Raw genomic sequence first — 15,531 nt, 5'->3', positions numbered from 1 at the left:
TTTTCTGCTTTCAGTATACACTGTACAGTCTGTATTTTCTGCTTTCAGTATACACTGTACAGTCTGTATTTTCTGCTTTCAGTATACACTGTACAGTCTGTATTTTCTGCTTTCAGTATACACTGTACAGTCTGTATTTTCTGCTTTCAGTATACACTGTACAGTCTGTATTTTCTGCTTAGTTCCAGCCAGAGAGGGATGTTCTTTTAAAGAATGGGAAAAATAACATTCCAGTAAGTCTGTACACAGCAAGTTAGATTTGTAAGCATTTTTAAGACCAAGCACAGATACACCAGTTGTCTCTAGCATGTATGTAGTTATTATTATTATTATTATTATTATTTATTTCTTAGCAGACGCCCTTAGCCAGGGCGACTTACAATTGTTACAAGATATCACATTATACATTATTTCACATTATACAGATATCACATTATTTTTACATACAATTACCCATTTATACAGTTGGGTTTTTACTGGAGCAATCTAGGTAAAGTACCTTGCTCAAGGGTACAACAGCAGTGTCCCACACTGGGGATTGAACCCACAACCCTCCGGTCAAGAGTCCTAAGCCCTAACCACTACTCCACACTGCTGCCCTAGTTGGTACGGAGGTTGTAGTAAAATACCATTCTATCTAAATATTCATTTGAAGGTGTTTCTGCCTGAGCGGTCTTTGTTTTTATGTTTTATGAGTTCATTGCTTTTGCTGTATTTATGACACCTTACTATTAAGTTTAACATAGATAAGCAATGGGATTTCAATCCAATCTCAATGGCTGTTTTATGCTAAATAATATTGTTAGCACCACTTACTTTACACCTGTCCCATGCATTTAAAGAAGACGTTCTCTTTCAATGCCGTCTGTTCTTAAACAATCCGTTGGATTTTAACAGCACCACAGCACTAAAATTAAAATAATCAGATATACTTTTTTTTCCCATGCAAAACAATTACAAATATTCATTGTGTCCAAAACAGTTTTTTTTTTCCCCAGCCATTTTCAATATTCTGTACATGAAAGGGTTAAATGAATGACCTGGGATTCCTACACTCCTTTCAATATTCTGTACATGAAAGAGTTAAAAGAATGAACTGGGATTCCTACACTCCTTTCAATATTCTGTACATGATAGAGTTAAACGAATGAACTGGGATTCCTACACTCCTTTCAATATTCTGTACATGAAAGAGTTAAACGAATGAACTGGGATTCCTACACTCCTTTCAATATTCTGTACATGATAGAGTTAAACGAATGAACTGGGATTCCTACACTCCTTTCAATATTCTGTACATGAAAGAGTTAAAAGAATGACCTGGGATTCCTACACTCCTTTCCTGGGTAGGTTCTGTGTAATGCTGTTTTTTTTTTTTTTTCCCCCATACAGCTACACCACCAGTATAACTACAGCACACTCACTGCTCATGACACCAGGGGACAGCCATCATCTCCAGTGTGTAGCAGCTGTGGTTTCTTCATAAAAAAAATAATAATAATAACACAGACATGGTTGCTTGCTCACTGGAAAGGAATTCCTAGTTTGCACATCAATGGTACATACATTATCAGCCTGAAGATAAACTGGGATCCTCGCCCTGATGCTTGTACGCTGGGCTGGTTCCCCTTTTTAACCCACGGAGTACCAAATACATGGAACCCTGCCCAGTTCAGCTGAGCTTGGGCACGTAACATGAAGCCACCCTTATAAAACCTTACCGCAGTATTTTTGCATGGTACTTTTAGTTTTCCCATGCTTTTTCCATTGTTATACCAGTCGTTTACCAGAGTTTACACTGGTTGGCCATGTTTATTAATATGCTTTACCCGTACCTCGCTATTCTTTACAATGCAAGCTTATGCTTTACCATGCTTTTACTAAGCTTTACTACACTTTGCTGTGCTTTTACTATGGGAAACTTTTATGAGGGCAACAGAAGACCTATGATGTGCACAGTAACGTTCAAAAAGATACAAAATAAATCAAATAAAAACAACCACAGCAGGTACAATATTTTGTGTGTTTATTTAGGAAAAGGTCACACGTTCAATGCAATTCTGTAATAAACAGGGATTCACTTTGCATTTTTTTTTTTTTTTGTAATCACAAGAAGCATGTAAATCTAAACTCTGGACAGATGATGAAAACGTATGCAACAGTCATTTCAGATGCCAGTTGTAATGTAAACCAGAGAGTCCCGCAGGAATCAGTTCTACAGCACTGCATTATATACACACAGAGAAGCACAGTTAAAAACACTGACACAATCTCAAATGACACTCTCGACAGTATGGAGGGTATAAAGAATGCCACCCTGTTTTTGACAAAAGGTTTTTAAGAATTTGAGTTTAAAAATTAGCTTCAGTTCTTCAGAGTAAAGCACAGCGCGTAAGGCAAACTTGAAAGAATTATCATCCAGTTCTTTACATTTTTCTTTTCCACAAACTCTGAGATGAATTTTTTAAGGCAAGCATTTTGCTTTGTAACTCAGGTAGCGATGAACCTTGTTAAAAAAAACAGCTCCTGATGTAAACAGTAAAATAATATTAATAAAAACCAATAAATAAAACAAATACATAAATTAGGGAGGTGGTGTGTGAGGTGTGAAAGGTCACGGCTAAAAGGTGCATGCTTGAAAACGATCTCAACAAAAGAAAACCAAAACTGCACAGATTGTGACGTGTTAACCAGAAACTAAGAGTGGTTACCGAGATCTCCTCCTGGAGGAACACAAACAAAACACAATACAAAGTCACACACTGTACCTGGGATTCAAGCACAACACCACAAGTGTGACTCTGGTAAAGTGACTAAGTCGTGGATAGGAACTGGATGATAATTTATACCGTTTTCACACGGAGCTGGACATGACAGCGTCCGCCTTCACACTGGAAGAATATCGGGGAGAGAGAGTTCACCCGACTGCTGGATTGAACAGCTCTACCTTAGAGGTAGCTCCGATCCCGAATTAAAAAGGGAGAACAACGTTCAATTGTTATTATTTTTTTTAAATCCCCAAACTGTTTGTGCAGCGAGTACAGAGCAATAAAGGTCCTGTGAAACAATATTGCAAAGGCCTGTTCCTTACTCCCTCCACAACCATCTACATTGGGTTTCGTTCTCCTGAACGCCGGATTAGCACTCCAGCAGTAAAAGAGCCTCGAGTGTGAAAACGCTGTTGGTTAACGTGACATCAGTATGTATCGGCGTTTTCAGTGTAAAACTGGTTGCAAATTCTACTTAAACAGTCCTCCGTGATGTAGTTATTTGTCTTCTATGCCTATTCTTTACAAATGAGCACTTCGGTGAAAATATGATGGCAAACACAGATGAAGTTAATAAAAATTAAAAATGAAAATGGATTTCCCAAAAAAGAACCCGTCTGAGATTATTTACTATAGATCATCACAATCTCTGTGACTTGCTGCGGCATTTTGCAGACAATTCTGTTACAGTTCTGCTGAAAGGATGTGCAAACTTCATTAGCTTCGGTAGCTTTAAATATCAGTGTTCCTAACAATGCAAGGAACTTTCCAATCCACGCACCGCTTCACAGAAAGGATTCTACAGATCTGAATGCTGACTTCACATTTACATTTATTAGGGCTCAGTTCTAATGAGAATAAACTGAATATCTCTCTATGAGTCTATTATTTATTTAAATAAGCAGTGTATCATATATTTGTGTGTCTGTATTTGTATTGGCAATCAGATTCCAGGTGAAGTTTGGCTAATGCAATGCTAGCACATTTTAAATTAAGTCAAACAACAGAACTTTTGAAAGAAGACGACAGAACTTGATGCTTAAATTTTGGGAAATCAAAAAGGAACACAGTTAAACTACCACCCCCTCTCCAGTGAGAAGCATACAAGCTACGGCACCAGCATCTCTCTCAGACAGGCATACACTACCCCTTAAAGCCACTGGACATGTCAGTGACCACTAATGCTTGTCAGCCCAACACTTACTGCTCAGGAAGAACACAACTACTGTACTTACTACTTGTAATGGGTAGGCTGTAATATCAAATGTAATAGATATTTATTTTTTCTTAATTATATGGAGTTTGTTGAGATTCGTTTTTAAAACAAAAAGCAAGACCGTTCCCATTTCCGATGAGCGTAAGAACAATGGATTATAACAGCGCATTTCTTTTCTGTTGCACTCGATATGGAAGAACAAGGAAATCTAAGTCTACTTTGCTACGGACACGTGCCGATACGGATATTTACAAAGCAATCTGAACAGTCCCATACAGCAACAGCTCTAGGCATTCATTTCACTTACATCGAAAACAATGGCAAACAGAAAAAACCTGTACCAAAGATTATTGCACTATTTTAAATACCAACATACATGTGTGTTAGACGTTTGACATCAAGGTTCACTCAAAGCACGGTCTCTTAGGGTAGGTTTTGGTCCGGGCCAAGTTAAATATAAAGAAGTGAGCACGTGAGGGAAAAAAAAAAAAATAGAGCAAGATGTTAATAAAAAGACGCAGCTAGACGGCCCACACTGTCCTTGTTACAGACATCTCTGCACAGAGCTCGACTGCGAATGCTCTGTGTGGTTTGGGGAGATTTTTGAAGGTGCTTGGTAGAACAAACACGGTTTTGGCTTATTGCATTTTTTTTTTTAATGGCAATCAGTTGTAGCATCTTTTGCGAACCTCAATTGTCAAGATGAATGGGTTCACAAGCCCCGATTCACACTGATCTCGGACTAGCGAATGTTATCATCGTTAACATTAGTGCTAATTGTGGTCTGTGGACCCAGCCGTTCTGATTTCCTTTCATAAAGCATTACCTTACTGGGAAGTGCAGGGCATGTATTTCTGCTGGCATGGCCGTGTTGAATGAGCAAGACCTTGAGCTTCAACATCATGCCCAGCCCCAATGTCTTCATACACCACTAGCCTTGCAGCGCCACCTGCTGGTGAAGACCAGACTGGAACAGCTGCGCCCATGTCATTTTCCAGCAATGGCACTGGCATTATTAGTACAGAAAAAAAAAAAATCTCACTGTCCAGTTAACCAGTTAAGACCCCTCCACCCCCAAGCCAGCACACATAAGATTTGGAAAACAGACTCTTTTTCCGTCTTGCATGATTGAAGAATTGCTTAGTTGACGTGCTTTATTGCACGCTCCCAACAGCCTAGTTCTTTTTATTCTGAGGGTGCTTCGATACTTTTCTGTTCATTTTGCGAAGTTTCGGAGACCCAACCCAGTCTACGGATGTGCCAGCACGGAGTGACTCGATTACAAACAATGGCACATGTATCTGCTGAGGCCAGAATGAAATCAAATTTATACAGAGAAGTGTTGCACTGGCATTCAAAAAAATAAATCAATAAATCACGCATTGGCAACTGCTCCATGTGGCACACGTGTTTCTGAGCATGCGTGTCACAAACACACCCTTGTGGTCCTGTTTCCATCTGACCAGTCAATGCTTGGGAAATCTTTCAGAGTTCATCTTAATCTGCTCTGTGAACATTCACTGGGATGTCCCAACCAACGATCGCTCAGAACCACATCTGTTCAGTTGTGAGCCCACGGCTTCGATTGTGCTGAACGCACAGTTTAATGCAGGAGCACTGTGGTGGGTATTATTCAGACTGAAATCATTTTGATTTCGTACAGACCTTGAAATAACAACAGGCAAAGTTATCAGAACTCTTTGAGAATAAAAAGAAGAAATAGAACGAAGGGAATAACAAACTGGTATGGAAATAAGACTCCCACTGCATAGCAGCTGGATCCATCCCAGGCTTTCCTTAGTTTAGACACACCTGAGCTTGTGATCTGTGTGTGTGTGTGTGTGTGTGCGCGCTCAGGTCATGAAGTGCACAATAAACCTGGAATGACTCGAGCTGCTAGGCAACTGGAGAACACAAACACCTGGGCAGTGATTGTGTTGAAGTCTCCCTGCTGGGTCTAATCTGACAGCACTGGAGAACTGAAGGGGACAGGCCCACGAAGGCATACCGCGTTATTGCATGGTGTCAGCACGATAACCACAAGGAGATATTTAGAACAAATTCACTCTCAAAAAAGAAATGAGTAAAATAGAAGGTAAAGTATTCACAGGCACAAATGAGAAAAAAAAACCAAAACAATTATAAACAATATTGATATACACGTCAAATGAGTCATGCACGAGACAGACCATACTGCTGTAAGGACATCAGTTACAGCTCTTTATCCTGAATCCTAAGGTAGCACCAGATACAGTGGCTTTATGCTATTATATTATCTATATGTAAAACGTTATAGTATCTGGGGAACATGGTGTACAGTTCAGGTTTAAAGTTTGAACTGTACAGCTACTTGCACAGAAGTTGGTTAAACTTGAGATAAACGTCACTGGCCTCCAAGAGTTATTCATGTACATTATCTTTATAGAAAAGAAGCCAACAAGTGATCCTTAGCTCTGTGAACTGTATTGCGCATATTCAATTTACCACTAACATTCGCAGAGGACACACCTCCCCCCGCCCCCCCTACCCTCACCCTACCTAGAAACCGAACACGTAAAACATTTACAGGCAGCGCACGATAAGTTTCTCTCTTTGATTATTTACAAGAAAAAAAAAAGGCAGCCCTTTTTAAGTTAACAATTTGTAAAAAGTTTTTTTTTGTGTGAAGCACTGTTTTGTTTCGTCATATACAGCAACTGATGCAATCAAACCCCATCAGCGTGACACGAGAGAAGCACAGCCACGCTTCTGATTCCAGCCAAACCCACACGCACACGCAAAACACACACACTCCATCCCAGACTCACCTTCTCGCTTTCTTTCCTCTCTGTAAAACGAGTAGGTGGGGGGTATTTGCAGATTTTTTAAATTAAATGTGTGTGTGTGTGTATATATATATATAGATAGATATAGATATATATAGATACACACACACACACACACACAGCTGTATATATGAAGTAATCAGAAGATTACAATAAAACCCTGGCGAGGGTTGACTCTGTGTTTACTCTCCGTTGGCTCCTCCTCCTTTCCTCCTTGCACTCACCAGTAGGAGAGATAACGCCAGCAAGAGAGGAATTCAAAAACAGAAGTACGAATCGCGCTCCCCTGATACACCTGCTTGCTCACTCTGCAGACGAACGGGCATGTGTGGACCCGACAGCAGCAGCCACACGCTTTTTCTTTTTCTTTTCTGATCCGATCAGTCCTTAATCCACAAAGCCGCTCCCGGGTCTCAGCAACACACGGGCACTTCAAAAGTTTTCTTTGCTTTCCTTGTTTGTTTTTTTATTGTTTGTTTTTTGCCATGCAGGGTTTTTCTGTCACAACAAACCCCGTCCACATTCCTCCTCTTCCCTTGTACCCCCTTTAACCCCTTTTTACCCCGACTAATACATCAGTCACATAAACTGTCACAGAGCAGTCAGGCCATAGTTACAACGACAGTACATCATGCCACTGGAGTCCAACCAGTTGTCTGTGATTGGGTCGTACCTCTGAACAGTATTCAGGTACGATGACCCTGAATGTCCTCCCACCACATAGAGGTAGTTATCGATGATGGCAGCACCCACCCCTGCAACAGGGAAAGAAAGATGTGTGTGTGTTGGTTTTGTGATGTGGAAAATATAACAAATTGTCCAGTGGTGGCTGAGGCTGCCAAACTGAGTCACATCACTCGGAACATGTGCAGAACAATTAATTGTCATTTTGTGTCAGTAGTAGAACATTCACCTGCAAGTCAATCTGCAACTTTCACATTTTTAAACATCATCAGTCTACCATGCTATTTCTACCATGCTATCTAAAGAAGGTGGAAACCAAAACATTGTAGCTAATTATTAAATTAGTAGTTTTCAACACATCAGTCCCCACTGAGCAATCAACCATCCACACAGCCATCAACACAGCCATCAACTATCAACTCAACCACACACACAGCAATCCACACAGCAATCAACTCAGCCACACACACAGCAATCAACACAGCCACACACACAGCAATCCACACAGCAATCAACTCAGCCACACACACAGCAATCAACACAGCCACACACACAGCAATCCACACAGCCACACACACAGCAATCAACACAGCCACACACACAGCAATCCACACAGCAATCAACACAGCAATCAACACAGCCACACACACAGCAATCCACACAGCCACACACAGAGCAATCAACACAGCCACACACACAGCAATCAACCATCAACCCAGCCACCCTCACATACACCAACACATCAAACCACGGTCAACACACCCATCAACACAGCGATCAACACAGCCATCAACCATCGACACAGGCATCAACAGCCACCCACACAGCCCTCAACACAGCCTGCTCATTGAAGGACCATGACTGCAGAACGCAGATGCCTAGCCCTGTACCTTCTGCAGTGCATCTTGTGTAACTGGATCTTGTACACTTACCTGTTCTGGGTTCGTTCATCGGCCTGCACACGGTCCACTGATTCTGATGGGGATCGTACCTCTCGATACTGGACAAGTGAGAAACCCCATTGTGCCCGCCCACAACGAATATAAAGCCCAGCATGACGCCCACGCCAAAGTTTATTCTTTTATCCGCCATCGGTGCCACCATCTCCCAGGAGTCCTTGCTGGGGTCGTACCGCTCCACACTGCATGGAAACACAAGGACAGGGATAACGGTGCAGGTGCAGGGGCAGTGACTTCCACGAGCGTCTGAGAAACACTCAAACTGAACAAACGCAGAAGGAATTTATCACTCAAAGCAACCAATGGAGATGCATATATAATAAAACTGTTCGAGATTTGTATTCCATTTTTAATTTTCTTTTTTAATTTACTTTTCCCTCATTTTTTTCTTGCCTAAATAAAAGTCCCATGCTGCCACTTTGCTGCTCTTCTCTTCACACTCGGGGGATGCAGGAGAGCGCTTAACTATACAGACCTCCAGCAGCACCTCAGTTTTAGTGCACAGCACAGACACGCGTAATGTTGGCTAATCCCCAGCAGCGAGGAGTGAACAGCGTATTGGGTATTGCCAGCTAACTTAAAGGAAACTTGTCTGCAAAGTCACTAGATGGTGCTGGCTCTTACTTTTCTAAAGACACCAGCTGATCTAGCCCAGGTTGCATCTATTGCAGGAAACCAGTACAAACAGGCAGCTCCTGAACTCAGCTGAAAGCAACTTCAAACACAAAAAAATAAACAAATACACTACATTAACAATAACAACACAATGTCTGAGTGCTTGCAATCAGAACCACCACTGACAAAAAGTTTAATGAAAAAGCAGAAATTCAGATTTGACGCTACTTGCTCTTCAATCTCTTAAGAGTATCAGGATTCCGTTCCCACACAACGTGGTCCTTTTAGTTCCTTCCCTTCCCTTTATTTATTTTGACCACCATGCGGCTCACGTTTCTTCACAAAAGGCTTGTTTACAAGGATGATGCTGAGCCTGTCGACTCCCTACAGAATAAACCACTCCACATGGAGCTAGGGAGCCTTCAGAGACAGACGGTAACGACAACAGCGGCTCTGCTTATGAAAAGCCGAGGGATACAGACCTACACCTACAGAGAACAAACAGCTTTCAAAATCACTCTAAAGCAGGTGCTCTTTCCCAACAGAAATAATCACAGTGCCTCTCGCCATGTACATCGATAACTGCGCAGTACCTAAAATTAAACACTGGGGTAAAACGCTTTGAAAATATGGCCCAGAGATTGCAAACATCATATAAAGGGAGAAAAAAAAAACCCCTTTGAAAATGTAATTCAAAAGGGACTTCCTCTTTAAATTGAATATTGTTTTATTTTAAATGCAGAAATCAAAACAATAAAAAGCAGGTGTTAAGGCAGCACGGTGTTAAACTCTCTCTTTGAGACAGTCCTGCCCCTGAATCAGCCAGGCTCACCTGTTCATGTGCGCAGGGCCATACCCTCCGATGGCGTAGATCATCCCGTCGAGCACCGCCGCTGAGAAACAGCTCCGGGACTTCATCATGAGCGCCACGGGGTGCCACTCCTTCACCTTGGGGATGTACTTCTCCACGGACTGCAGGTAGTACTGCCCGTCGTAGCCGCCCATGGCGTACAGCTCCCCGGCCAGCACCACCACCCCCAGAGTGCTGCGGCTCTCCGTCATGCGCTCCGCCAGCGTCCACGTGTTGGTCTCGGGGTCCCAGCTCTCCACCGTGCTCTCGTGCCGTCGGTAGCTGATGCCCTGCCGCATGTGCGTGGCGATCCCCCCCAGCACGAACACCTTCTGGTCCAGGACTGCGATCCCAAACTCGTAGCGGGGGACGCTGAGTGGCGCCAGCCCGATCCACGAGTCAGTCTGGGGGAAATACATCTCCATGCTACAGGGGGGGGAGAAAAAGAGGGGAATGAGCTCAAATGGAATGGGTAAGGGAGGGGATCAGAAAGGGGGAGTGGGGGAAAGTTTGGGGTGCTGGGTGTATTGGCAGTAAGATACAGACTCTAGAGAGATGTGGACGGACGGGGGACACGGACAGACCAAGTACTTCCATCAAACTTACAATGTAGTCTCACTTCTTCATGTTCGGGTATATCGTCCAGGAATCTCAATATACCTTAAACTGGAAAATGTATGAACAACGTGTACCCATGAACCCAGCGAAACAAATAAGACTCCCACTGCACAGCAATTTGATCCATTCCTGATTCTGCTACGAATTTAAGAAGACACACCTGAGCTTGTTACCTATAGAGTGGGGCTAATCAAGCACATAATAAAACTTGGAATGGGTGAAACTGCTATGCAATAGGAGTCTTAAAACCATCCCTGCAACCTTAAATATGCATTCTAGGGGAAATGGTGATACTGTGGTTAAAACTGAGCCATCTGTATTGCTGCATTAGGACATAATTGTAAAAGTGTATATAATTAAAAGACTGGAGTGAATGCTCAGTGTGTGTGTGTGTGTGTGTGTGTGTGTGTGTGTGCGTGTGTGTGGAATAGAAACCCTGCTTTGTTTTACCTCTCCAGCGTTGCGAACAGTCCAGCCTTGCCCCCGACAGCGCACAGCACTTTGGGGGCGCAGCGGGGGCGGGTGGAGAGGACGGTCTGGTAGGAGAGCCTGTGCTCGGGCATGAAATGGTACTTGAGCGCCTCGTTGAGCAGGTGCTTGCAGGTGTGGTCGTCCCGGATCAGGTGGTTAGCCTCGTAGAGCCGAGTGAGGAACTTGACGCTGAGCAGGGGCAGCCTGACGCAGTGCAGCAGCTGGGCCAGGTACTGCTGCCGCTCCTGCACGTCGTACTTGAGCCAGGACTCCAGGGCGTAGAAGACGGTCTCCTCCGTCACCACGTTGAGGCAGTCGTTGGAGAGGATCTCGTCCAGCTCGGCCCGGGTCAGCTCAAAGAACTCCTCCGTCCGGCACACCTCCTCGAAGTGCTGGCAGATGAACTTGGTGGCAGCCAGGTAGAGGTCGTTGCAGCCATAGGTGTCGGCGAAGCGCGAGATGCCGATGCAGTTGCTGGCGTCCAGCTGGCTCTCCAGGAAGGCACAGCACTCCTTGAGGACCAGCTTGACCTGCAGCAGGTTGGCGGCCGGCAGCAGCGACTCCACAGTCTCTTGGGAGATGAAGACAGTCCCTGTGTAGGCGTACTCCACGATGGCCTGGAACGAGGAGTCACGCTTTTATTTTCTTTTTCTAAATTATCAAATCAAATGTAACAAAGTTTCATACCCCCTCATACCCTATAACTGGTGCTAGAGAATTTCCTCTACAGTGTGTCATACGGACACAGAGAGAAGCTTTGACTATCTATAGGGCTTCTGTTTTTCGTTTTTTATTCACTTCATTTTTCGGTGCTTGTTTTTAGCGTTCTGAAGTTTTGAAGTTCTGACAATAAAATGATGTCAAATTTTGTGATATTTATTGACAAAAAATCGTGAAACAGTTTTTGCGCGACACAAACGCGCCTGGCCGAGGTGCGATACTCTACCTGCAGGGCTGCCTCGTCGATGCACTGAAACTCCACCTCCGAGTTCTCCTTCTCCGAGAGGTTGCCCGTGAACATGGCTTTGAAGTAGGGGCTGATGCTGGCGAGCACCACCTTGTGCGCGTGGATCTTGGCATCCCCGACGCGCAGCACGATGTCACAGAGCTCGCGGTGCTGCCGGAGGAGCTGCAGGCCCTGCAGGAGCTGTTCGGAGTGCGGTCGCGTCAGGCTGGCAAGCATGTAGGACTGGGCAGGCTGTTCCATCTGGGAGACAGTGGGGTAAAGCATTAGCAGGTCATTGTTACATGTAAACAACACATCTTTCTTAACTTTGAGCAGGTTTTGGTTATCGGTGTGAGGTGCATACTAAATATTTGATGTATGGGCCATGCAAATCAACCAAAGCTGTATATTTACAATAAGGGAACAAAAATAAAAATGGAATGTGTGTCTCATTCATGCGAGCCTCGTCATCTTGTGTCTAACGATTTGAACAGTAAATAAAATGCCACTTCAACATGTTGCATATAGGCAGAGCTGTGCAGGTTTCTTACTATCAAGCAGGATCACTGTATCCCTTCTGCAAATAATAATCAAGTCAACCTAACTTCTGTAATACAGTTACCCTATGAAGGCTGCTTCATTTATTTAGTTTCAGTTTTGAATGCTATAAATCCTCAGGTAAACAACCAATCGCCGGTATCCTCTGGGTCGCATTAAGAAATTCACAGAGCCAATTAAAAAAAATAATGTAAGCGTAGGTACAGTACGCCCCACAGATCGGACAGAGACCAATTAAGAACACCACCACCCACCTGCTCCATTACATGTTATTATTAATTTAGCAGCATTACTTTTAAAAAGAAAGAGATTCCAAACATACTAAGAGATATATATATATATATATATATATATATTAACACCGTGACATTTCCAGTAGCCCGACAATGCAACAGCAATAATCACACTGCTGAAGACATCACCGTCTGTGGAATCAGTCAGTGTTTTGGTACAAATTCTACTCGGAAGCAAACAGAAAGTGAGCTTATCTTCAAACTTGGAACTTTGGAGCCTCTTGGAATGAAGATTCTAGTCTGACATCATCCTCAGAGTATTTGAAAATCAACAAGTTTACTGCACTGGGTTTACTTCTCTTTACACACAGCTGAAGAAGGGCTTGTGCCTGAAACATTTTTTTTAATCATTTAATCTTTTTGTGTACATCAGTCTCCCAATTGTTAAAACATATCCTTCATTATTCCCATTACAATATTATATGTGTTTGCTAAATATATTTTGCTATTAAACAAATGGAAAATGATGTTGGCTTTGCAGGCAACTGTTTCAACTTTTCTGAAAATTAAAATCCTTGATTCAAATGTTAGCAACTGCTGTGGGAAATATCATGACATAAACAGCAACCTTAACTAATGGAAACATGCTGTTGCGATTTGGCATTATTTTGCGTTTCAGTGTTTGCATCCTGATGGCTTTTAAAACTCATGTTTAAAGCCTCGATGTGGCCTCAATAGAGCCCTCAGAAACATGTCTAATCTCAAGAGCTCCCCTGAGAACCCCCTGCAACACCTCGCTCCCAGTGGATGAAGACACACCACATAGTAGTGCAGGGGTGGAAAGAAGACTCCCACTGCATAGCAATTTGATCCATTCCTGGTTTTACTACGAGTTTAATAAGACACCCCTGAGCTTGTTACCTCTGCGCTGTGGCTAATCAAGCACATATCAAAACCTGGAATGGGTGAATCTGCTCTGCATATAGGAGTCCCTGTAATGGTTCAACTCTGTTCTACTGGTGGCAGTTGGTTTAAGAAATCAGACTTGTTTCTGGGAGCTTATTGAGACCACTGGGGTGCTTCAAACTAATGTGCATGAAAGCCACCAGGATGTGATGGCTGAACAACAGGAAGCACGCATTGCATATACCCCTACCAAGCTGCTGTTTCAGAGAAGTCATGTCTTAAAAGTTGGTGAATTATCTCTTGGACTATCCAACTTTACTACACCTTGAATGAATCGGAACAGACCATGCAAATGACGTGTGTGTTGCATGCCAAAGTTAACACGTATCCAAATACGCAGCCTCGATAGTTTAAAGAAACTTCGGGCTGGACTTGCAAATCGCACAAAGGTTACAAAACACGCCAAAAGGTTCGATTCAGAGAGAGCTTGCGACACCACAACGTTTTTAAATAATCACTTCTAAATAATCACTGCTCAGACTCTTCAGAAGATATTTCACACACTGCGAAATCACACGAGTCAGATTCACACACGGACACACTAATAATAGAAGCAAAAGCGCATCGCAAGCCCACGCATTGCCATGTATTATTTTAACAGTGTGTGTTGCAAAAACGTCATGTTGCAAATGAGCAACTGGTCTAGCTATTTGATTTAAGAGATCGCTGTAATAACAAAGTATTCGTATTCGCTTTCTTGAGGAAATCATCAAACCAGTGGAGCAGCAGTTACAAGTGACCACGCTGCTGAAACACCCGATTATAAATGTACAGAAAAGTCAATCTTTTTCATTGTGAATGCGGCACGTCGTGAATTAAATACAGCACTCCATAACAAACCGAGGTTTACCATCCAGCAGTGCATTCAGAGACCGATCCATTAAGTGAATCGACAGTACTGTATTCTGGAAAGATTTGATTATCAATTCTCACTACAACTGACTGCATCAGTTCCCATTACATTGGGTTATTTGGGCCTCTCAGGTTAGAGAAATGCATTATTATTATTATTATTATTATTATTATTATTTAGTGTTTTGTTTCTCTAACCCTTCTGCCTTTGCACTGTAGACTGCAACACAAAGTGCACATCAATGTCAATATGCACCAGGAGGAACGACATACGCTTAAATGCACACAAAAATAAACCCCAGAAAGATGAAGGCAAGCGTACCTGTGATTCTGCTGCTGATGTGCCGATCCGCTCTGTCGTTATTGCAGACTGTGGGGAGACGGAACCAACAGCAACACAGACTGCACCGCGCCTGTCAAAAAACAAATACAAAAACAGCCTGGGCCGGCGTAACTTCCGGGTTGCGCGGGAAATAAATGGCGTGGGTTTTTTTGCGGATATTATTTTTAAAACATTTCATTAACAGGCAGGTCCGCGGTTGCTTGCCGCGCTAGCAGGGCTGCATTATACCACGACGAGACCGAGCACGTTTGTAATACAGTATTTAAAGCGAGCGCAGCCCTCTTCGTCTTCTTCGCTCCCTTCCGCCTGCTGTTGTTGCCAAGCCAACAGCCTCGTGAGAAAAAAAAAAAACACTACAACTCCCACAAGCCCCCTGATGAAGACGTCATCGAGAAACCAGCACGCGCCCGCGCATGTCATAAAAGGACAAGCCGCTGGAGGTCTGCCTGCCTTTCTCTATAAGCACTACTGCAGGGATGGGAGCACAAACTGCAACGGTACTGGTGTACTGGTGTAAAACTGCTACAACACACCCAAACATTATTATTATTATTAATGTATTATTATTTAATATTATAATTACTGTAATTAAAAAAAAAAAAAACATTAAAAGTATGTATGATCCCG

General features: G+C 43.1%; 1 protein-coding gene across 1 annotated transcript; it reads right to left on the bottom strand.

Annotated features, from left to right (window-relative positions):
- Positions 1-2,009: 2,009 nt before the first annotated feature.
- LOC117421971 (kelch-like protein 28) lies at positions 2,010-15,325 on the bottom strand. Its single transcript, XM_034036534.3, has 6 exons — positions 14,884-15,325; positions 11,953-12,213; positions 10,986-11,623; positions 9,900-10,343; positions 8,426-8,634; positions 2,010-7,564 (listed from the first exon to the last, which is right to left on the bottom strand). Exons 2-6 carry the CDS (start codon positions 12,211-12,213, stop codon positions 7,401-7,403), a joined length of 1,716 nt encoding a protein of 571 aa, XP_033892425.1. The 5' UTR covers positions 14,884-15,325; the 3' UTR covers positions 2,010-7,400.
- Between the last annotated feature and the right edge of the window lie 206 nt (positions 15,326-15,531).

This window comes from Acipenser ruthenus, chromosome 15 (genome assembly GCF_902713425.1).
Source record: "Acipenser ruthenus chromosome 15, fAciRut3.2 maternal haplotype, whole genome shotgun sequence".
NCBI classification, from domain to species: Eukaryota; Metazoa; Chordata; class Actinopteri; order Acipenseriformes; family Acipenseridae; genus Acipenser; species Acipenser ruthenus.
This window is presented reverse-complemented; position numbering and strand designations above follow the sequence as displayed.